At 42.0% G+C, this 25,623-nt stretch overlaps 1 protein-coding gene across 1 annotated transcript in view; it reads left to right on the top strand.

Moving 5' to 3' along the window:
• Positions 1-25,623, top strand: part of TMEM38B (transmembrane protein 38B) — a 453,229-nt gene that overhangs the window by 376,534 nt on the left and 51,072 nt on the right. Inside the window, exon 4 of the mRNA XM_044061049.1 lies at positions 24,192-24,279. Within this exon, the coding sequence (XP_043916984.1) occupies positions 24,192-24,279 (88 nt within the window). The remainder of the gene's footprint in view (positions 1-24,191; positions 24,280-25,623) is intronic.

The following is a 25,623-nucleotide window of genomic DNA, read 5'->3' as shown; positions in this document are numbered from 1 at the left end:
AGTGCCTGGCACCAGTAATTGCATTTTACAGACAAACATTCAAATTTATCCTTACCTGGACGATTGTCTAATTCAGGCAGAAGACAAGGACACTCTTCTAAAGCATCTGGCGTTTGTAAAAAGGCTTCTAACTTGTCTAGGGTACACCATAAAGGAAAATAAATCACAACTGGTACCCTCTCAAACAATTACATTCTTGGGTGCAAGCTTGAATACAACTGCCCAGATGACTTAACTCACACCAGGAAAAACAAATTCAATTGATGACTTACTTCAAACAAGTGGCCACAAAAACCCAGCTATCTGCAAGACAAATTCTGCAGGCCTTGGGGTTCATGGCTTCCTGCATTCTAATAATTCCATATGCAAGACTGCATATGAGGAATCTTCAATGGTACCTAAAAACCTTATGGAGTCAACATTGTCACAGCCTGGAAACAATGATTCCTATCATTCCTTGCCTGCAGCAAGAGTTCCTATGGTGGGCAGAGGCCTGTTACCAAAACAAGGGACTGTCATTCATTCCACCCCCTACCACCCAAACCCTGACTACAGACACATCAGATTATGCTTGGGGGGTGCATCTGGCAGGGAGATGCATTCAGGGCCAGTGGAGCCCGAATCAAATGCACCTACATATCAATCAGAAAGAGATGCTAGCTGTACAGAATGCACTGACAGCCTTCAAGGACTATCTTCTTCCAGGACAACTACTGATAAAGACAGACAACACCACAGTCATGTGGTACATAAACAAGCAGGGGGTTACCCATTCCAACCCCCTTTGCAGACTAGCCATGGCTTTGTGGAACACAGCCTTGACTTACCAAATACATCTACAAGCTCAATTCCTGCCAGGAAAGTAAAATACTCTGGCAGACGAACTAAGCAGAAATCTTATGGACCCACACGAATTGAAACTGGATCCACAAGTCTTCAGCATGTTGACACATAAATGGGGGGAGCCCAGACATAGACCTTTTTGCCTCACCCCAAAACTATCAGTTGGACAAATTCTGCACTAGAATTCATCACAAAAAAGCTTGGAAAGTGGATGCTCTATCCTTCAGCTGGAAAAACCTATCAGTCTATGCCTTTTCCCATCTGCCTCTGCTTTCCAAGGTTTTACTAAAAATCAGACAGGAAAAACCAAAAATGATTCTGATTGCTCCAGACTGGCCTCGCCAACCCTGGTACCTGCTCCTATGCAATATGGCACACCTTCCTCCATGGTACCTGCCTCAGACACCTTATCTACTGTGTCAGCAGAACTATCAAATTCTGCACACTCCGCTCCAAACTCTGAATCCTGCGGCATGGCTAATCAACTAATTTCACCAGTTACATATCTCAGCAAACCTGTGATGGATGTAATTTTGGAGGCTAGAAGGCCTAGTACTAGAAAATCTTATGCTGATAAATGGAAAAGATTATGTGCCTGGAACCAAGCACAAGGAATAAGCACAGCAGTGCCCAATATTCCTCAGCTTCTGCAATATTTGTCTAAGATGCTTCACAAGGGCCTATCTTTTTCTTCCATAAAAATCCATGCCTCTGTCATTTCAGCTCATTACAACATAGAGCCTCCCCTCTTTTTCTCATCCCCTGCTAAAGCAGTACCTCAGAGGGGCCAAAAACTTAAGAACTCACAGGAGAGCACCAACTCCTGCATGGAACCTCAATTTTGTGTTGGAAAAACTCACCTTACTTCCTTTTGAACCAGCTGCTACTGCAGACATAAAATTTCTCTCTTGGAAGACAGCTTTTCTTTTAGCAGTCACTTCAGCTAAAAGGATTTCAGAACTACAGGCTCTCATGGCAGTGGAGCCTTTTATTATCTTTTACCCGGACAGGGTGGCTCTCAGGACCAATCCATCCTTTATGCCTAAAGTGGTATCTAGTGTGGCTCTTAATCAGACCATTCATCTGCCAACCTTTTTCCCAAATCCAGAGAACAAGGGTGAGTGGATTCTACATTCATTGGATGTACACAGATAACTAAGATTCTACGTAAACAGGATAAAATCTCTAAGAAAATCTGAGCAATTATTGGTGGCATTTGCTGCAGGGGCAGAGGGAAAGGCTATTTCAAAGCAGACTATTTCAAAATGGATAAGCCATTGTATTCATTTCTGCTACATGCACCATGGTAAACCTGTCCCCAAGGGGATCAGATCCCATTCCACCAAGGCTGCATCTACTTCTGCAGCCTTTCGCAGAGGGGTTCTTACCAGAGACATTATAGAAGCTGCTACCTGGAGCTCAGTTCATACGTTCTCCAAACATTACCATTTACCTGTCTTCTCTAAATCCAGAGCAGGCTTTGCCACTGCTGTCCTGCAGGGCCTTATAGTTGCTCCTAATGCTGTATAATTCCATCCTCCCAACCATAGCTTTGGGATTCTACCCAAATGTAATGACTGCAACAGTGAAACACGAAGAACATAGTACAGTTGTGTACACTTACCATAAATGTAGATGATAGAGTGTATTCACTGTTGCAGTCCTGGTTACCCACCCGCCAACCCCCTGTTTTTCTCTTACTGTACCTCTTCTTTCTTTTACTATGCTCAAAAGTCTTTTTTGATGTATTTGCTTTTATTTGGAGGTGTATTTTTTGGTGTTCTAAATTACATGCATATACATATACATATACATACATACACATATACATATATATATATATATATATATATATCTATATATATATATATATATATATATATATATATATATATATATATGTATATTTTGCTCCCCATTTGGGGGGCACCTGACATCTGGGGCAAGAAAAACTGATGAAAATGGCGTCTGCTGCATGTTTTTTACCCCTGACGTCATGGAAGAAGGGACAGCAACCGACGCAGGACCCAAGACTTTGTTAATCAGGCCGACTGAAGGCAAACCTGCCAGCAGATTACCCAAATGTAACGACTGCAACAGTGAATACACTCGAACATCTAGATTTATGGTAAGTGTACACAACTGTATTTTGCTTTTCTTCAGCTGGAACTGGGGCTTAAAAAAAAAAAAATATATATATATATATATATATATATATATATATATATATATGTGTGTGTGTGTGTGTGTATATATATATATATATATATATATATATATATATATATATATGGGTCTATATAAGCATTTCGAAAAGGTAATAGGTCGAATCACTAAATGTCGAACTGAAATGATCAACCTATTACATTTTCGAATGCCGATAAAATAATAAAACCCCAAAAAAAAAAAAAAACTAAAGGGTGTAGGTAGGGGGGCAAGTCCTCCTGCACCCCCACACCCCTGCTATTTAAATATACCAATTCTGAGACCACACTACATTGAGGTAAACCGAAATCTCCCCTTACGGAGATTTCCGTTTACACGTTCATTCTGTCCTTTCGGCATTCTCGATGCGACGGTATCAAATTCAATATTGTCAGCATTTGAGATGCTGATAGGGACCTTATATAGATATATAGATATATATATATATATATATATATATATATATATATATATATATATATATATATATATATATATATATATATATTTATTTATATATATATATATATATATATATATATATATATATATATATATATATATATATATATATATATATATATATATATATATATATATATATATATATATATATATATATATATATATATATATATATATATATATATATATATATATATATATATATATATATATATATATATATATATATATATAGATATATAGATATATATATATATATAATTTATTTTATATATATATATATGGGTCTAGGTTAACGCCGACAGATGTAGGGGTAGAGATGGGTTAAGGAGTTAGGGTTAGTGACGTTAGTTAGGTAAGTGTGCAGTAGTGAATGTTTTGGGGTAGGGGCGGGTCAAGTGAGTTAGGGTTAGGGCGCCAGTTAGGTAAGGGTGCAGTAGTGAATGTTTTGGGTTAGGGGCGGGTTAAGTGAGTTAGGTTAGGGCTTGAGTTAAGTAAGGGTGCAGTAGTGACTTTGTTTGGGTTAGGGGCGGTTAAGTGAGTTAGGGTCAGGAGCCGGGTTAGGTTAGTGTGCGATAGTGACGGACCTTAGGGTTAGGGTTTCGTTAGGTAGTGGATAGTTGTGTATGTAAGGTTTAGTGTTTGTTTGTTAGGATTTAGGTGTGCTTGTGTTGTGTGTGTGGTTTTTGGTCAGGAAATTTGTTTTGTTTATTGGTTGTTGTGATGATGTGTTGAGTGTGTGTGGTGTCGTGTTTGTGAGCTGTCGATGATGTGGTGTCGGTGATGTCGTTGTCGATGTTGTGTGCTGTCGGTGTTATAGTCTATATATATATATATATGTATATATATATATATATATATATATATATATATATATATATATATATATAGCTATATAGTGAAGTAGTTTTGTGTAGCCCCTTCCCTTCCTTAATGGGTGCGTGCAGGTTAGTTTGTTTGGGTGACTGGGTGTAGTTTGTTTTTCACTTGGTTGGGATGTCTGAACAACTTAAACCCACCTTTAAAAAATGCACAGTGTGTGGCCATAAGCTTTCGCCATAAGCTTTCACCAGCTGATGGCCAAACTCTGTGTGTTGTTTGCTTGGGCATTGTACATTGGTCTGTCCAATGCCGCATTTGTGCTGGGTTCAATCCTAGGGCCCTTAGAGACAGAAAGGCCAAACTCGTTTCGAAAGGTCTTCTTCCAGTGTCGACCTTGGACTTGTCAACAGTCATGGCCTCAGCTTCTGCTACTACAACTCCCACCCAAACCCCACTCAGGCTGGGACTCACCCTCCCGCTAGACCTGCTGAAGGGGTTGTTGCCAAAGGGAGAGACGAAGACAAAAAAGATGGACACAAGTATCCAGAGAGAGGGAGAGACAAGGAGAAGAAAGGGGATAGTCTCCTGATCGGGAGTCCTTCCTTAGCCCGCCTTCTAAAGTTTCGTGACCTGTTTCTCTGTGTCTCCACTCCTCCAGATTTTCCCCAGAGCCTACGGAGCTGAGGCCTTCTTTTAAATCCTCCCAGCGACCAGCCAGATCCGATCGGTCACTTCTTTGAGCTAGACTCAGAGGCTTTCTGAAATGGACATGGACAGGATGATGAGGAAACTCATTCGGACCCATTTCCAGATGGGAGTCTTGCCAGGCCCCTCTCCTTCTGGAGGGGACCTCCATGCCTTTCTTCCACCCGATTTCTCCTTCCACAATCCGACCTCCGGTTTCAGGGTTTATGGATCCTAAGATCTTCGGAGTTGGGGATTCGGCACCGATGGTTCCACCAACCTCGACTCCGGCGATTACCTTGAGTTCCTCTGATCTGACTTGCTTGGAACTGAGCAGCTCCCGGGGCCGAGGACGGGGAATCGAACCTGAGGGGATGAATGTGTCTTTGGTTCCATCCTTGTCGGATCCAAGCCGTTCCTTCAGAGCTCCAGCTACCCTAGCCTCGACTCCAATCCTCATGACAGACCCGGGGAGAGCTTCCTCCTTTTTGGTCTCTAAAGAGGTGCGGTTTCCCTTGGCATTCGACGTGGTGGAGAGGGTTCTCTCCCAAGGATCGAGACCCCAGCCTGTTTCCTTGGATTCCGACCAGACTCTCTCGGATTCGGTTACGACCCTTTCTTGTCTCAGGGACAGCTTGTGCCAGAGGAGCCACAGGCGCTTCCCCTGGAGGAACCCCCCCCCCCCCCACGGCTCACGAGCCCTCTTCAGAGAGTCCCACTGAGGAGGGGCGCATTGTAAGCACATGTGCAAAAAGAGGAACTTGGACTTCCCTGAGTCCCTTACCGAAGACACTGATGTAGATAGAGAAGGTTCCCCTAGGTCACCTCCCGAGGATGTCTCCTTTGGAGACATCATGGAGATCCTCCACCAGAGGGGAGGTTGTTTAGCCCCAAATCCTTCTATGGATGAATCAGTGTTCCTGGAGGCTTTTGGCACAGGCCCATCTACTTCCTATGTGTCCCCGCTGGTGGATCCTTTAGTGGATCTTATCACCACATGGGCATGGAAGGAGCCTGACACCATAGAGCCGATACCTAAGCGTCAGCAGCCACTAAGAGGGAAATGGCTCAAGAGAATTCCTCGGTTCGCCCTCTGGATAAGGAATCCAGGACAGTGGAGAGATTTGGGAAGCGAGTTTATGCTTCAGCAACTTTTTCCATCCGAGCGCTGAATTACTTGGCACATGTCATATGAATGCAGTGAGACCTAGTCACGGAGTTAGCTGAGTCACCCCCAGAGTCTTTGTCGCAGGAGGACAAGTGTCTGTTCTCCGCGAAGATGTCTACTCTGAAATCAGTGTCAAACATGTTCCTGTGCCTCCTTTTTCATGCTAAGGAAGTAGCAGCTAGGGCGGCTGGGACAGGCATTGCTATGAGGCAACACGCTTGGCTCAGACTGTGTCAGTTTGTGGACCCCTTCAAGGCATCTTTTTCGAATGCTCCCTTGGATGGTGGATGGTTCTTCTCTCTTTGGGAAGACCGTCCTTGACACCCTTGTCCAGAGTGAGAAAGATGGGAAGACCTTGTCTGCCATCAGAATCTGCTTCTCTAGTCCTCAAAGATCCTTTTCCTGGAATCAGAGAGGGCAAAAGAAGATGTGGCTCTGGAAATCTCAGTTTTCCCGGGACTCTCCGAACATCTCGTCTCCTAGAGGCAGAGGGGAACATGACAGACACCGGCCCAGAAGCAGAGGGGGACCGAGGAACTTTAGGTCTAGGGAGCCCTTCTCAGACGGGCCCATGCACAGCCCTGAGGGGTTGCCTGACTGTCCTACTCTGGAGATAGTGGGGGAAAGATGATCATTGCACCCAAAGGCATGGGAGTCCATAACTGCAGATCGTTGGATGCTTCAGATAATATCCAGAGGTTACACCATCCCATTTGTTGCTCTTCCAATCCAACCAAAGTGTCTCCCAGATGTCCCACCCACTCAAAGGGAGACGGCAGAGCTAGAGGTTTCCAAGCTGCTTCAAAAATGAGCCATTGAGCCGATCATCTCCAATCAGTCTGGGTCAGGCATTTACTCCAGGTTCTTTTTAGTGCCAAAAAAGATGGGAGACCTCAGAACCATTTTGGACCAGTCATACTTAAACCTGGCTGTCGCCAAACAAAAATTCCGGATGGTCACCCTGCAGTCCATTCTACCTTATCTTCGAGAATGCGACTAGATGTGCTCGATAGATCTCCAGGACGCTTACTACCATATCAAGATATACAGAAGCTCCAGGAGATTCCTTCACTTCCGTCTGGGAGCCAGTCATTTCCAGTTTCAAGCCCTACCTTTCGGTCTCACCACAGCTCCCAGGGTGTTGACCAAGGTAATGGCAGTAGTAGTAATGGCTCACCTGAGGCTTCAGGGGATTCAGGTATTCCCTTACCTAGACGACTGGCTCCTCGCTGCTTCCACTAAGCATCTTCTTTGCCAAGCCAGAGACTTCCTACATCTTGCAGCCTTGTTAGGGATTACGGTCAATGTTCCCAAGTCACTTTTGAATCCGGTACAGATCTTAGACTTTATCAGGGCACGACTGGACACTCTTCAATTGAAAGTCTTCCTAACTCCAGACAGGGTCCAGAGTCTAAGGGCTCATGTATCACTGATTTTTGGCCCCAGGTTGCCGAAGGCGGCGGATGTTCTTAGGGCCTTGGGCTCTATGGCTGTCACAATTTCTATCCTCCCCTGCGTGCATCTTCACATGCTTGTTCTACAGTGGACTCTAGCTGTACAGTGGTCTTGGCTGGATCTCCTCATGGAATACCCAATTCACATCAGCAAAGCCTGCAGGGCATCACTTCTCTGGTGGGTCCAGTCTCTGGAGATTGTAGCAGGACGCCCCTTGGTTCCATCCACAGCCCAAGCCACAGTGACTACGGATGCCGACCAGCTAGGGTGGGTGGGGGCATTATCTGGGGAGGACGGTCTAAGGCATGTGGTCCCAGATCGAGACCAGATTGCACATCAGTGTACTGGAGATGAGAGCAGTGCTTTTAGTGTGCACACCTTCCATACTGTTCTTCCTCTGGGAACTATTGCAATTCAGTCAGACATGTCTGTTGTCTGATACATCAACAAATGGGGAGGAACCAGATCTTACCCTCTGTGTTGCGAGGCCATGAGAGTTTTGGAGTGAGCGATCTTCACCAGTCGGTTTCTGATTGCAACGCACATCCCGGGAAGTTCCAACAGTTTAGCGGACAAATTGAGCCGGGCTATTCTGATGACATATGAGTGGTCTCTGAAGCAGTCTGTAGCGGAGGGGATCTTCCTTGCGTGGGGACAGCCTTGCTGTGATCTCTTCGCATCTCCTTCCAACACGAAGTGCAGCAAGTTCTTCGCTCCGATTCCCTCACCAGGGGACCCCCCAGAGACAATCTAGTCCATGCTTGGCCTCCCGGGCTTCTGTACGCTTATCCCCCATTACCACTCATTCTGAAGTTTCTTCAGAAGGCTTGCCGACTGGGGTGCAAGGTGATCCTCATTGCCCCATTCTGGCCTCATCAGGTTTGGTTCCCCTTCCTCTGGTCTCATGTTCTAGCTCCTCGTTGGATTCTAGATCCCTGCCCGGATCTCATTTCTCATCCTTCGGGCATCCATCCGCCCAATCTGGGCAGCCTCATGCTGACAGCTTGGTTGCTCCTGTTCCCTTAATTGCTAGGACTCTCGGTCTTTGGTCTTCAGTAAAAACTATTGTAGTGTCTGCTCATAAGTCTTCCACCAGGAAGATTTACAGCAGTAAATGGAAACAATTTTCTATTTGGGCATCTCAGGGAAAGCTGGATCCTTTTATGGCCCCTGTATCCGTGGTTCTGGATTTTTTAGCCAGCATTTTTCAACAAGGGGCCAGTTCTACCACTGTGAAAGTGCAATTGCCAGCTATTTCAAATTTTCATGTCGGCGAGAACATGAATGTCATGGCCTCTTCTAGATTGTGTAAGGCTTTTCTTGAAGGCGCTTTTCTTTTGCGCCCTCCAGTCAAGAACCCTGTCCCTCCTTGGGACCTTACTGTGGTTCTCCAGGCCTTAGTTGCTCCCTCCTTTGAACCTGCAGCAGACTTGAAGTTTCTGCCCTGGAAGACAGCCTTCCTAGCAGCTATTACTTCAGCTAGGAGGGTTTCTGAGCTTCAGGCCTTGTCTGCTGTGCCCCCTTATTTCATCTTCCATAAGGATAGGGCTTCTCTTCACACAAACCCTTCTTTCTTGCCAAAAGTGGCTTCTGAATCAAACATCAATCAAACAATTAACCTGCCTGTTTTCTTCCCAAACTTTCAGAACAAAGGTGAATATAAACTGCATTTACTAGATGTTCATAGACAACTTCATTTTTATTTTCACAGAACAAAGCCCTTCCAGAAGTCTAATCAGTTATTTGTGTCCTTTTATATGCCCTTTTTGGGTAAGGCCATCTCCAAAGTTTCTTTAGCTCGATGGATTACGCTATGTATTTTGCAGATTTACAAAGACAAAGGTTTGTTTCCACCTGGTCCGGTTAAAGCTCATTCTACCAGATCTATGATGATGCCTGCTGCTTTCTGGTCTAGGGTGTCATTGGATGACATTTGTGCGGCAGCAACTTGGGCCAAGTCACATACCTTCATTTCTCATTATAAGTTGGATCATTCGGCTCTGCAGTGCTCAGGAATATCCTTCCATGAGGGCCTCCTAGGGGCTTGAGTAGCTGGGGACTCTGTCCCACAGGTTGAAGATAAAATTAAGTTAACTACTTCAGATAAAGAAGTTATGTACTCACCACAACGTTCCATCTGAGTAGTTATACTTCATTTTTCTGCAACCATCCCACCCTCCTTCCCTCGAACCCTCTCATGTTATGCTCATGTATGGTTTCTTTCTAGTTTGAGTTGCTGATTAGTTTGATTTGCAGCAAACTCGATCTGAGGGAAGGCAGTAGATGGTGGTGTGTTATGGGTAAGGGGAAGAGCTTGGAGTTCGGAGCAGATGCTTGTAAAGTGGCTCGGATCCGATATGGATCCGAATACCCACAGGTTGCAGAAAAATGAAGTATAACTACTCGGATGGAACGTTATGGTGAGTACATAACTTCTTTTTTTGGAATGGCCCAGCTACAGCCCAGACCTAAATCCAATAGAAAATCTGTGGGGTGACCTGAAGAGGGCTGTGCATGAGAGATGCCCTCGCAATCTGACAAATTTGGAGATCTTTTGCAAAGAAGAGTGGGCAAACATTGCCAAGTCAGGATGTGCCATGCTGATAGACTCCTACCCACGAAGACTGAATGCTGTAATTAAATCAAAAGGTGCTTCAATAAAGTATTAGTTTAAGGGTATGCACACTTATGCAAACAGCGTATTATTGTATGTATGTATGTATATATATATATATATATATATATATATATATATATATATATATATATTTTTTTTTTTTTTTTCCCCTGACAGATTTGTTTGCTTTTCAATTGAATTGTACAGGTTATAGATCACATTAAATTATTTATTGTGATCTCCTTTTTTTATATCACAAAAACCTGGCATTTTAACAGGGGTGTGTACACTTTTTATATCTACTGTGTGTGTGTGTGTGTGTGTGTGTGTGTGTGTGTGTGTGTGTGTGTGTATATATATATATATATATATATATATATATATATATATATATATATATATGTTTGGGTCAGGTACCCTGGCTTTCGCCACCCATGAAAATTATTTTCCTGTGCCCCTGTCGAGCAGAGCCACAGTGGTGATCCCCGGGGTGAATTTCCTATTTCCCATTCAATCATCAAGATTTTTCTTGAAGAGTGCTAATGAGGAGCTTTGTTTGATATAGATAGGTAGTTTGTTCCAGAGTATGGGACAGGAATCTATCCTTTCAGCATGTTCTGTTTATTTTGCTGACAAGGTTTAGGTCCCTAGAGCATGTAGCTTGAAGGGATTGGGATTCCTTTAAGTGGAGCATGTCCAACAGCTCTGGGTTTGACATAGCTTTGTATGTTAGGCAGAGATCGTCTCTGAGTAGGCGATATGCGAGGGAGTAAAGCTGGAGTTTTTTGAGACAGTCTGCTTAGGACATCTGTTTGAGGCTGGTAATACTCTTTGTGAGGTATTTCGGTGGCCTTTCCAGTTGTTGTAGATGTCTTGTGAGGTACATACCAAAAGGGGCATTGTACTCTATAATGGGTCTAATGAGTGATGAGTAGAGGAGAACAATGACCTCTTTTTTCTGGATGAGAAACCTTTTGTGATGAGGACTGCCACGTAGAAGGATTTCCTGACTACTGTGGCAATGTGATTTTCAAAGGAGAGACTACTGTCCACCTGTGTCCCAAGGTCTCATCACACTTTCGGTGTTATGTAGACTACCACCTATGTGATAGCTCATGGGTACAGAGATTTTATGAAAGGGGATGACAATGCACTTTTTGGCATTGCGCTTGAGGCCATGGCTGTGACACCAGGCATCTGTCTCAGTGAGGCCCTTTTGTAGGATGCCCACATCGTTAGGATTTTCAGTTATGGTTCCTAGTTTGCAGTCATCTGTGAACTCATTAGCCAAAGACCTTCTGTATTAGCCTGTACTTCAGAAAAGTAGATACCAAACAGGAGAGGATCCAGGACTGATCCCTGTGGTACTCCAGTTGTCACTGGTCTGAAGGGGGATTTGGAGTCTGCTACTTTCACAGTTTGGGTTCTGTCATTGAGCCATTTGGCAACCCATCTTGTGACATAGGGATTTATACCTAATTTAGTGAGTTCATCTATAATTCCAGAATGGGGGATGGTGTCAAAAGCCTTGTTGAGATCTAGGTAGGCTGTGTGAATCACCTTACCCTTGTCTACGGCTTTGGTGACTGCTTGAAAGAAGTCTTATCAGGTTTAGAAGACATGATCTGCCTTTTACAAACCCGAACTGGGTGGGGTTCCAGAGTTTGGAGATTACCAATGTCTTTGTTTAGAAGTTCCATGATGATACGTTCCATGGCCTTGCAGACCATGCTCATTAGGCTAATGGGGCGGTAGTTCCCGGGGTCCGTGGTGGCTCCCCCTTTGTGAAGTGGGATAACCATCACTGTGCGCCATTCAGTGGGCATAAAGCCTGAGGTGATGCTATGACTGAACATGGTGCTTAGATGGGGTGCCAGTTCATTCTGTAGTTCATTTAGAGCGCAGCCTGAGATGTCGTCAGGTCCCATGGATGCTGTGTTCTTGGCTTTGGAGAGTCTGGTTTTTACCTGTGCAGCCGTGATTACAGGAACTTTGCATTCTTCCAGTATAAAGATGGGCTCTTTAGGGGGTGAGGGGGGTAACACTGAACCTATCTGCCAGGATGTTGGCAATATCAGTTGAGTCTGTATATTTAGTGCCATTGTGTTGTAACTCAGAGCAGATCTGTGTGTTGCCATTGAGATTCTTGACATAGCTATAGGATGCTTTGTGGTTGTCTTTAGAGTCAGTGGCGTTTTTATTTTCATAACTAGCTTTGGAGGATTTTATGAGGGATCTCAGCTTCTTACTGAGGCTGACCAGGGAGTTCTTCCAGTTGTGGGATTTTACTCTTTTTTGCAACAGTTTCTTATTTCTGTTGTAGAGTTTATTTATGGCAGAGGACCACCAGATTGGCTTCCTTTTTTTGGAGGATAGCATATTGGTTCTGTTAGGGATAGCATGATCCATGCACTCGTGTAAGTGTTTATGAAGTGCATTTGTGTAGGATTCAGCAGTCGTACCTCTATTGTCCATCTGCATGGGTGTCTTGAAGTTTGCCACTTCTGTCTTAAGAAGTGTGAAGTTGGCTTTGGAGAAATTTTTTACGGTGGTTTCCCTAATGGGGGCGAGATGTGGATGTCTAGGCTGATTAGCTTGTGGCCAGATTTGACCAACGAGGAATTGACCTCTGGTGTGGAACACTGCTCGCCCATGTTGGTAATGACCAGGTCTAGGATATTGCTGCCCCTGGTGGGGGTGTGGATAATTTGATCCAAGGCATTGGAATATATATGAATTCCAGAAAACATTTAGCAAAAGAGTTGGTACATGAGTAGTTTTCCCAGTTAATGGTGGGGTAGTTGAAATCACCCATTATGAGGGTGTTGGGTTATACCCTAATATTTTCCAGTGTATCAAGAAATGAGGAGTGGGAATCCTGGGGCATGGTGGGGGATCTGTAACAAGTTACAATTTGGATTGCGGTCTTGCCCAGAGTTAGTTGCACTTGGATAATCTCAGATGCATTATGCTGAGCAACTAGCCTGGAGGTGTGGATATCCTTAATGAATATGGACACGCCTCCACCTTTAGTGTTTCGATCCAGGTTAGGTGGCCGAAAGGTGTGGTATGAATTGTAACCTGGTAATGCAGGGGTGCTCTCTGGAGCCATGAACCAGGTCTCTGTCACTGCATAGATGTCGATGTTCTCCATTTTAAGGAGTGCCTCGAGTGAATGCATTTTAAGGTTTAGACTTCTAGCATTGAGTAGTATTACCCTCAGATTTTGCTTGCTTGTACCTGTTACAGTGGTGAATTTGTCATTTGAACCTTGCCTAAAAAAGGCACTGTAGGGGTGGCAAGAGCCTTAGCCAGTATCTGGAATCCCAAGGACGACAGGTGCAGGCCATCTCTGGCAAAGCATCTTGGTCTGTCGATCATGTCATCCCAGGCAGACAGATACCGGATCCCCTTAGAATGACACCAGAAGCTTAGCCAATTGCTGAAGTCAATCAATTTGTCCTTGTAGTGTGGTATCATTCTGGTTGATGGCAGGATGCTACTCAGGACTAGGGTCATACCTGCCTGGGCTACAAGATCGGAGAGCTCCTTCATGTCTCTCTTCATGTAGTCCAGGGAGGTATGTCTCAGGTCATTCACACCAACATGGACAATGACAGAGTCATATTTGTACTTGTTGAGGAGTGATCTGAGTGTGTGCATTATGTGGCGGATCCTGGCACCTGACAGGCAGCTGACAGTAACTTTCTCGTTGTTTAGCCTGGTGAGTGGAACATCAGTGTGCCTGACTATAGAGTCACCTATGACTAGAGTGTTGGGTAAGTTGTTATGCATTAGGGGCTGTGGTTGAGTGGCACACTGAGTTTGTGGGCTGTGTGTCATTTGGGTTGTGTTGGGTGGTGGAGATCGCATGTGTTTCTGCTTTGGAGGTCTCTCTTGCTTGAGCAGATTTTTATTGAGCCACAGTGAATGTAGGTGTGTGTTTTGTGTTGCTATGTGTGTTTTGGTGGTATAGGTTTTGAGGGACTATGTGATGAGTGTGATGTGGTGCAAGTGTTTACCTTCTCCTCTTAACTGTCTAGTCCAGTCTTGGGTGAAGAGAGCTTTGCTTCCAGTTTGGCTATATAAGTGCATCTCTCAAAGGTTGTAGTGTTGGGTGATAGGAGGAGTAGGTTGTCTGTGTACATGAGGCAATTGCTGCATTGCCCCAAGATGCCCAGATTCATCACATAGGAGAAAACACCGGGAGCTGACCCTTAGACATGCCTGGATAGGTGGTTATTTATTAAGTACTAAAAGCTATTTTCCTCTAGACAAGTGAGGAAAGTTGAGTGCTGTAGTAATTTGTAGCTTATTTAGTGCTTACACCAAGTTATATATGTATAATATGGGTCTATATTGAAACAGCAAATGCTTAAAAAAGCGAACGCTAATTCATCGACCCTATTTAACCGAAAGCTGACAATCCCGAACAGCGATTTTTTTCCCTGGGGAAAAAAATTGCTGGGCCGGTTTCGGGAGTTTGCTATTTTCTTCACTGTGGTGCAATCTCAGAGTTGGTATATTTAAGTAGGGGGGGCGTGGGGGGGTGAAGCCCCTCACATTAAGTACTGTTTTAAGTTTTTTTTTTTTTTTTTTTTTTTTGTGGAACAGCGATTTTTTTTTTTTTTCCCTTGGAAAAAAAATCATTGTTCCGAGTGTTCGGGATTGTCAGCTTTCAGTTAACTAGGGTCGATGAATCAGCGTTCGCTTTTTTAAGCATTCACTGATTCAGTATAGCCCCATATAGATATATATATATATATATTGCCCAGCCATAACTTGTTTACATATGGATGAATATTGAGCATAAAAAGTCATAGAACAGCATCTGAACACATAAAACTAAATTATTTACAGTACTACATATTGCCTTCAATGGAGGAGAAAGTCCATCTCTAACTGGAGAGATTAATTGCAATTGCCATAGCTTATGTTGTAATGCAGCCAGTATAACCTTATCTCCAAAGTATAAGAACACTCGAAACATTATCTTATGAAGAGGTGTCACTTCTTGTATACTTTTGAACTTGTGCTAGTATCTAATTTGGTAGATTACAAGTGTTAGAGAAGAAAATTGGAATGCCCAAAGGTCAACATTTTATACTGGTGTGATGTTGTGCATTCTTCTGGCATATAGACACAAACACCTTTATAGAAGAGGAGGAATTACACTAGCTTGGCTAAGAGTGTCTGTTATCTTCTATTACACAGTTAAAGTGGCTGGTGCATAATATCCTCTAGTGGATATGTGAGCCCTCTTCTTCCCTCATCAAACATGTCCAACCAATTATTTATTTGTAAAGCAGGAACATCAGCTCCAAGGATTGTTTAAGCCTACGGTACGTGGAACATACATTTTAATTCTTTAAAGAAACTCTGCCATCACTGTTTAGAACAAAAGGTCCAAAACAGTTGTTTTAGTAGATGGAAGGAAAGTGAGTTCCAGCATATGGTTACTGTCTGTCAGATTTATTGTACAGCACCTGCCAATGACTTTTCACTCTGGCACACCATGCTCTGTCTATCCATCAGACACCTCTTAAACATTTGGAATGGTTCCTTCTCTCCACTGAATTCTCTGGAAAGACATGCAAGACGATACGTCTCCTGGTAGATTTGGTTGTTTGCAGGAAGGGTTGTTTCCTGTGCAGTACTAAATGTGCATGCCATACCAGGCAGCCATACTTATGAGTGTTGCTATGGATGTAGGAGCAGAACTTCATCGCCAGCTGTAAAGCCATACTCCTAGCTCTTGACATGAGGACAGACTCCTTCTTTGCAAATACCCAGGGGCCTGCTATGGAGATCACTTTCCTTGGCTTTCATGTCTGAGAGCTCTCTCCTTAGTGGCATAGATAGAAAATCCTTACAGGAATAGATGAGGAAATTGCTCGTAATTGAATGGGAATGAAGTCCCAGTGAGCACAAGTTAGTAAGTTCTTCAAACCCTGTCCCATCTTTTCCATCAGCTTTTGTTGGATACATTTTTGGAGTCATACAGTTTTTCTCTTTCAGGTATTCCTCAGAAATCTATGTTCTTCCTCTGTTTAGCCTTTATATATTCTAATCTGTTTTTGGAGTGCTGCACTTTCTTGCTGACTTCATTCAGTTCATCTTTGACTGTTTGTAGTTGCTTTGAGTGCAAGTTGCCCAACAAATTATTAATTATTTTGCATGTTTGACATCAACAGATAAAACTAAAAGTCCAAATTGTCAATTCCTTATACATGATGCTGCTTGTCTCTGCACCCTCTCTGTTTCCTGCTATGCACTGCACTGACACCCTTGTGGATCGTAAAAGAGTGTCTAGACAACTTTTTGATCTGGTTTTTGCTTTTTTGTTCGATATTTGACTACTGCAACTGATGTAAAGTTGCGTGTGAGGTGCATTGATGAAAAAGCATGCATTCAACACCAGAGAAAACTACTTTTTTTTTGTTACCCAACTTGTTCAAGCAAAGCACCACCACCAGTCCTGCTATTTCTTCCACCTCTGCACTAGAAGCATGTGGAAAGCCTTTGTTATGCTTATGGCTACCTGAACATGTTGCCATCATCAGTAGAACACAGTATTCTTCAGAAGAATTTTGTCATTTTGTTAAGCTAAATGGAATAATGCCTTCCATGAGTGCAGTTTTCATCTTTTGTTGGGCATTGTAAAGGGGGCTGGAGAAAGAAATCACCTTTTTATGGAGACAATCATTTTGAGACAGCATTCAGAAAAGTGATAGACTCATTCTATCCCTTCCAGGCTGGGAATGCATTACTTCAGACAAATGTGTCTGCTACAGAATGGCTAAGAAAGAGGTCCCATCTCCAAAGGGAATCCCTTTCCCTCCTTCAAATCAGTCTTATCTCATTCTTCCCTTGGTTTAGTATCTGCACTGTCCAGTAATGATAGAACCAGTTCCTCCTCAAGCCTGGTGAAAAGGTCTCTACTCAAGACTATTCCTCATCCGCAGAAAATAGGGAATATGGAGGCCTATCTTAGACTTGTCGTAGTGTTACACCTTTCTGGAAGTTACATCTTTCAAAATGCTCTCTCTGTTTGTTTCTGTAGCTCTCTCTCTAGACCATTCTTCCCCATATCCTTCCCTAGAATTTTCTGGTCACCTTAGATATGAAGGATGTTTACCTGCACATCCCTATTCATCCTATCTGCAGAAAAATTCTCAGGTTTTCAGTCTCTTCATCACACTTTCAGTTCTCAGCTTTACCTTTTTGCCATGTCTGCAAGCCCCAGGGTCTTCACAAAGAGCCTAGCTCCAGCTGTTGCCTTCTGCAGAACCTAGGAGATACAGATTTCCCCTATCTAAATGACCACCTTATTCAAGCTTTTTCCACAGAAACCCCATTGCTACTTCTTAGACTCACTATGTCACTTCTGGGAAAGACTGAAGTTCACTCTCAACCTAAGGAAGTCTTCCCTAATTCCCTCACAGGACATAGTCGTTGTAGGTTACAGAAAGATTACCCAGGCAATGACCGTGTTCCTTCCTCTGGAAGATGTTCTGTCTGTCAGTACTTACTTGTAGTCTTTGACTGGCCTGTCTGTGACCTCAGCAGAAGAGATTCTAAGAGCTCTAGGGTATATTTCAGCCACAGTTCCTATGGTGCCTTATGCCAGATTGTATATGGGGGAAATCCAGTGGTAATTGAAGTCCCTCTGATTTCAACACTGTCACCACCTTGACTTCCAAACCCCTCTCTTGCCATTTCTTAAGTTGGAGCTGCATTGGTGAGTATCCCAAGTGAAATACTACACAGGAGTTTCCTTCCTAGCACCTACCCCCATCCATGACCTACACAGAGACTCATACAACCTAACCTGGGGTGTATGGACAGTTGTCACCCCGACAACTCAAGAAACCCACCAATGTAAAGGAATTGTAAGCTCTCATTCAGTCACTACAGGGGCTGTCTTATTTGTTGATTACAGGCTCCCTGAAGGTGTGCATAGACAACACTTCACTCATATGGTACATCAGCAAACAGGGGCACCAAGTCTTACCAGCTATGCAAGCTAACTCTGATGACATAGAACTTTGTTATAGAAGGAATCTTTCCCCTACAGGCAGTGTAATACCTTCAGGGACAATGTTCTCACAGACAACCTCAGCAGATCCAGAGAAACCCCCATAAATGGATTTTGCACAAAGATGTCTTTCTGGGCATACACAGATGGCTACATCTCGACAGATCGGTATGCCTCCAAACAGATCAGACATATCAAACTGTTCTGCTCCAGGACCCCTCGTCACCAAGTGTGGAGGATGGTTGTCATGTCCTTCAACTGGAGAAGACGTTCCTCTATACTTCCCACCTTCCGTCTGATACTAAAGGGACTCCTAAAAATAGAGAGGGACAAAGCCAAAATCTTATTAGTGACACCCCTTTTGGCCCATGAAGCATTGGTTCCCCCTGCTACTCTATCTGACCAGGGGCAGCCACTTTAACTTACCCCACAAAGTGGACATAACCCACAGAACAAGGGCTTTGTTCATCCCATCCTTAGGCTCTCAACCTGACTCTCTGGGTGATAGAATTATAATCCCTTTTAAACACCAGTTCTCAGAGGATGTGCTCCATGTACTTCAGAAGGTGGGAGGGGAACTTGGTAAAGATTTTCTGTATGGTGTCACAAGAAGAATGAGGACCCTTGTCTGGTGGGTATTCCTGCTTCTTCTGTCATTCATGTGTGACTTACTAAACTATGGTATGACCTACTCCTGTATCAAAGCACAATAATTTGCTGTCTCTGCTTACTTGCCCTTCAGTCCTCTTTTGCTCAGTTTTTGAAAGGCATACTTCATCCATGGAAGACAGTTGCTTGAGCAGATTTTTATTGAGAGCCACCATGAATGTAGGTGTGTGTTTTGGTGGTGTATTTTTATGGGACTATGTGATGAGTGTGGTGTGGTGCAAGTGTTTACCTTCTCCTCTTGACTGTCTAGTCCAGTCTTGGGTGAAGAGAGCTTTGCTTCCAGTTTGGCTATATAAGTGCATCTCTTACAGGTTGCAGTGTTGGGTGGTAGGAGGAGAGGGTTGTCTGTGTACATGAGGCAATTTCTGCATTGCCCCAAGATGCCCATATTCATCAGGTAGACAGGAGAAAACACCGGGAGCTGACCCTTAGACATGCCTGGATAGGTGCTTATTTATCAAGTACTAAAAACTGTTTTCCTCTAGACAAGTGAGGAAAGTTGAGTGCTGTAATAATTTGCAGCTTATTTAGTGCTTACAAGTTCTGCACTCAAAGAAACAGATTTGAGTGCTAAAACTAAAAAAAAACTGGTTAGTTCTAAGGGAAAATTTGAAGAGCAGATTTTATGGCTCTGGGAATAGTTTAACCATAGCTAAGCAGCTATGCATAAAGTTTTTTTTTTCAAGTTATACAAACAAAACTAGATTCAGCAGGTCTGAATTTAGTCTGTGCTCCAGCAAACAAGGTGTACCAATTTCAGAAAGAAACAGTTCAAATAAGGAGGCACAATAAGCCTTTAACCAGAAACTCCCAGCGTAGAAGGGCAGAATCTACCCTCTCCTCCCACAAGAGTGCAGACCACACCTTCTTAATGTAAAATAACTGGCCCGAAGCCCAAGTGCTTAAACCAGAACTAATACACTTTTAGAATAAACAGACACTAAGCCTTCAGTCAGCAACTCCCAACTTAGAAGGATGTAAGCTACCTCTCCTGCCACAACAGTGCAGACCACAAACCTTCTTAATGTAAAACAACTGGTCTGAAGCCCAAGTGCTTCAACCAAAGGCTTAGAATAAAAGTTACAATTTAATCAGGCTACTGACAAGCAGCAATAAATGCAGCAGAATAAATGCAGTTAAGTACTTTTAAGAACAAGCAGCAAAAGCAAAATAAAGTAGCAAGAAACAAATACAGTAAAAGCAGATGAATAAAGTGCAATTTTTGTATATAACAGTAGAAAATGAGCAAACTGAGTTAAACAAATTACCCAATTAAACAGTAAAAAAGCTCAAGACTGAGCCCGGTTCCAGCAGTCTTCAATTAGACAAGTTTTAACTGCACACTTCTGCCACTAATGTGCAGGGGAACCTTCTGCAAAAAAAGATGGCCTGGATTAGTGCTCAAGTTATACAAACAAAGCTAGATTCAGGATGCCTGAATCTTGCTACAGCAAACGAGGTGCACCAATTTCAAAAAGAAACAGTTAAAATAAGCAGGCACAATGCCTTTAACCAGAAATTCCCAGCTCAGAAGGGCAGAATCTAGCCTCTCCTCTCACAAGAGTGCAGACCTCAAACCTTCTTAATGAAAAATAACTTGCCTGAAGCCCAAGTGCTTTAACCAGAACTAATACACTTTTAGAATAACAGACACTGAGCCTTCAATCAGCAATTCCCAAATTAGAAGGATGTAAGCTACCTGTCCTGTCTGAACCAATTTATTCTGTTGCCAGACTTTTTCCCTAATCCACAAAACAGAGGTGAGTGAATTCTTCACTTCCTGGATGTTCATAGACTGCTTCAATTTTTACCTCAAAAAAAAAATTCAGAAAGTCTGATGGAAATTGTTTCCCTCCAAGTTGTTAGGATGGGAAGACCAGTTTCCAAGCAGATCATCTCCCTCCAGATTTCTAAGTCCATCTCCTTCTGTTATACCTTCCATGGTAAGACTCTGCCAAACACAGTGAAGGCCCACTCCCACAAATGAGTCTCCTCCTTTGGCACTTTCTTCAAAGGCTTCAATTCCATATCAGTCATGTAGAATGCCACTTGGACCTCTGTACACACTTTCACCAACCATTACAAAGTAAATGCATTTCCAGATCTAGGCCCTCTTTCACTAGATCTGTCCTCTTAGGGCTGCTCAACAGCACCCCTGTACCCAGTCCCTGTCTTAACTGTTAGCTTTGGGAATTCCCCACAACTACTGGAATATTACAGCAGTGATCTAAGGAAGGGCATAGTACAGTTGTGTAAGAACTTGCCATATCAGTAGATTCCTTTTGATCACTGTTGCAGTGTTGCTTCCCTCCCACCTTCTCCCATCTTGCCTTGTGTACCGAGATGGGTAGTTGCCTTCCCATCCTCTTACCTGAACATTCCTTTTTCATTCCCCTTTCTGTCAGGCCTTCTACAGGATTCTCCTAGGGCTGGATAGTCTGAGGGTCCTGCGCTCATACATCCATTTATGTACCCCTACTCCCACCAGCTAGGGGGCAAATTCTGATGTACAGAGCATCAATAAGTTTTTTTTTTTTTTTTTTTTTTTTTTACTTTGGACCATTGCCAAATATCAGGTTATCCTAGGCAGGATAACCCATGACTATTGGAGTGTTGCAGCAGTAATCAGGTGGACATCTACTGCTATAAGTTTTTACACAACCATACTTTTCTTGCTGGAGCAAAAAGCCTGCAGATATAAAGGATGGCATTGATAGTCACTGGCTGGCTGAGGAAGCAGCTACTGAATCATGAGGCACATTTTTTTATATTTACATTGGTGCCTTTTATGGTTCTGACAGCAGCAAGCTGAAGTACAATTTGGTCTATTGTTAAGTAGATGAGGTTCATAAAGTTATATAAGTGGCTATTCCAGTATCTCCAGGTTTGTTTTTTGTATTCTTGTAACCAGTTATCACCTTCATAAGTCCATAAGTAAATACTAGGATATCAGTCTGCAGGCAATTACACGCATGCCAACAGCCAAAGGTCATACTCAAAGTTTGTACATTGTTGAATCTGTGAGGTAAAGACCATAACCATTATGCCAACACTTTCCCTTATTGGGAGATGCTAGTTTTGCTTGCTTTAAACATTAAGTCATGGACATGTTATTTCTTCATTGAAATAAATTGTTTTGCTGTAGGAAGATTTCTGTTAAGGCCATCACTGTCTCAAAAGATTGGAAAAAAGCTCTAAAATGCACCTCCGAGCATATAGAACCCCATGGCTTCTGAAGGCTGCACCCCTGGATAATTCAGTTAATTCAAAGTAGTCTTAGCCAGTCTTTACTCTTCAGCTTAAGAAAACTTGTAAAAACGAAATAAAGTATTTATCCAGGAGGTGTGAGCTCTTCGTTGTATGTCTTTAAATACCACGGTCTGTTTATTATTGTTATTTTTCAGAAGTAGCAGTCTGAGACAGATCAGAAATAAAAACACCTGGTTCTTCACTGAGGGTAGTTTGAGAAGCACTGAAGTGTTGCTAGGACTTGAGTGGCTGCAAGTGCATCAAAGCCATCAGTTTGACAGGTGGAGTCCCTTTCAGCTACATATGTGATAAGGTTACGTATTACTTTTCCTGTATGTAATGTCACAATGTGTTCTTTTTGTCACGGAGTCGAGCATTCATTTAAGCACTTGAACATTTATACCAAGTGAAAACTGAACATATATTGTACTCTCATTTTTTTATGAAGCTTTATATATATATATATATATATATATATATATATATATATCTATATATATATATATATATATATATCTATATATATACCCGCGGTAGTGGTTCTGCGGTAGCATTGTCGCCTCACAGCAAGATGTTGTCCTGTTCGATTCTTAGCTAGAGCGTCTTCTGTGTGGGCATACGTGAATGGGTGTGCCTTCGTTGAAGGTTATGCGTCAGGGCTGATAACTTGGCACGTAAAAATCCACTACCAAACATTAGCGGACCGGAGTTCCGCTGTGGCGACCCCTACTGGGATAATGCATATATATATATATATATATATATATATATATATATATATATATATTTATAGAGAGAGAGAGAGAAAGAGAGATGATTTAACTTATGGCAAGCATTAAATTGTATATGGAAAAAGGGAATTGTTTTATAATGAACGTTTACAATATGTTTATTTTCAAATTCGACAGTTATTTCCTATTTTATGAGTTGTGCAGTGACTGCTGTTTCTCTGGATAGCATTTCACAGTTCTTTTTTAACTTGCTGTAGTTTGACTTATTTGCTGTTTGTTGCTTGTTTTTTTTAAGTGCTTGTGTTTAAGGTCAATAGACTGATTACAAAGATAATAAATGTAACTTTGTGCACACTGTACTCTCGGGTATCTGTCTGTGTGTCAGTCAGAATGAATTCTCAATGAAAAATCCTTCTAAGTGGCAGATACTGCCCTGTCTGTGCTGCAGCCAGGCACTGTGCTACTGTCACACCACTTTAAATATAACATAAGAGAGGAGAGCACAAAGCATGAACTGTCCTTTTCGTTGCCACATATGAAAAATCTTTCCTTATCAGATGACTAATTAAAAGTGTGAGCAGTTCCATAGATGTGTTTGATAACTTGGCAGATAATTACTTTTCAAGTTTGCAGTTCCTGTAAACTTAATGAGCCATATATAGCACTCTGTGCAGAACAAATTAGCATTACCATTTTTGATATTCTGTAAGCTTTTGGCACTTACTAGATTTAAATATGATTTGAATATGCTTATTTTCACAGTTTATGTTTGATAAGTTAGTTACGTAGATTAATCAAGTAGCTACTTCCCTTTTGAGATTTGCATTATTGTTTTCCTAATAATAATACTGAAATGTAATAGAGGGTGATTGTTGTGTGGTACAGGATGCCTGAACCCAGCATGTATGCTTATTATTTTAAGCAGTTTAACAATTGCAGAGCAATAGCTCTTCAGTAAGATAGAACATTTGTGTTATTACAACAGAATACCTAGAATATTACTAAAGCATTTGTTTTATTAACCTCTTAGGAGACCTGAAAAAGAGCTTTGTTACTGTTCAAATGTATTTATTTATTACCCATTTGTAACTGTGTAAATATTTGAGAATATCCATCATCTAGTGTATATTTTTCTTCTGTTATTGAAAGACATAATGGAGTGACAGCTGTGAAAACAAAATGCTGATTTGAGGTAAATGCCAGGTAATTACTTTTTTTTTTTTTTTTTGCTTTTTAATCTTACAGGTGCAGGTACTGGCTTGATGTCTAACTTTGAACAGCTGGTGAGAGGAGTTTGGAAACCAGAAACAAATGAACTGTTGAAAATGTCATAGTAAGTGGTTCCCATTATCAGCTGTTTCTCACTTTAGTTCACTGTATTTTTAAAACTTTTAAAGGGGGATGGTTTTATAAAATGCTTTTAGTTGAGAAGGCAATACTGACCAGTTACAGTGGTACACTGACCTGAGTCCTTGTCATTCTTAAACATTGACAGTGTTGCACAATTAATGTTTACAGTAGAAATAGCTAGACCTTATTTGAGTGTCCCTGTATAGCGGCATACATTTGAATGCTGTTTTTCAGGTACCCTGCAGATAACCAATTCTTTTCTCGATCTCAGACTACTTCATTTCATGGTGATGTAAATGGACCTGGGAACTTCATTTCTTTCTAGCATATTTTGCATTTTAGGAAAATTTCTGTATTAGATTGGTAGAAAACTCACAACATGTAAGTGTTCCTGTATTTGTCAGATACTAACCCAGAATCCCGTTAACAACTTTCTCTTTTGTCTGGCTCTGGATCACAATGTCAACCTGTCTCAAAAGTGATAGTACTCCCAACACAGCAAAGTGTAGATGTCACCGTGAGAAGGAAAAGGAAAGCAGCGTTTTTGTAACAGTCAATTCTCCTACAAAATTTTATACTTTAGAAGTAAGTCTAGGTAGTCTTGCTTGATCATTAATCAAATTCTCTTTTACAAATGTGTGATGACTACTAGAGTCATATAAATATAAGTGATAGGGTTTTATAAATAGTAGAGCAGCATACTTTAAGTTGTGTGCTTTACAATATCTCAATGTTTGTGTTAAGAGATGTAAATGAAAGAAGTTTTGTAGCCTGATTGATGAAGTTTAAAGAACTCAAAAACAGAACCTGACCAAATGTTTTATTTATGTATTTATGTATTTGTCTTTGCTGGGCAGAGCTCATTTCAGCGGAGGCCTATGAAGAAAAGCTCAATCACAGTACCTTTATATTAACAAGTGAATTTCAGATAGTTCTCAGAAAAACAGCAGTTACATTTTTCATGAAAAAGCAAACATAATTACAAGACAGGTATATTGAATAAATCATAATGAATAAATCCTCTACTTACCCAATGTAAAAGTGAACAAATTTAGCATAGTCAGAGATATACAAACACCTTCGTTTGCATGCACTTAACACTAGATTGGCAATAGATGGGAGCCATGACAGCCCCAGTCACCATTGCTTGAACTTATTGATGATAAACTCTGTCAAAAAAAACCTATTATTTCTTACAATCAGATGTAGTAAAAATACACAAGGCTACAGTGGTAATGTGCACACTCATGTATGTGTGAGCATGACCATGTTTTTGTTCGTGTGCATGCATTCCTTACATAAACTGCACAACATTTCAGTGGAATCA

This window comes from Protopterus annectens, chromosome 2.part0 (assembly GCF_019279795.1).
Source record: "Protopterus annectens isolate FY-2018-M chromosome 2.part0, PAN1.0, whole genome shotgun sequence".
Taxonomy (NCBI): Eukaryota; Metazoa; Chordata; order Ceratodontiformes; family Protopteridae; genus Protopterus; species Protopterus annectens.
This window is presented reverse-complemented; position numbering and strand designations above follow the sequence as displayed.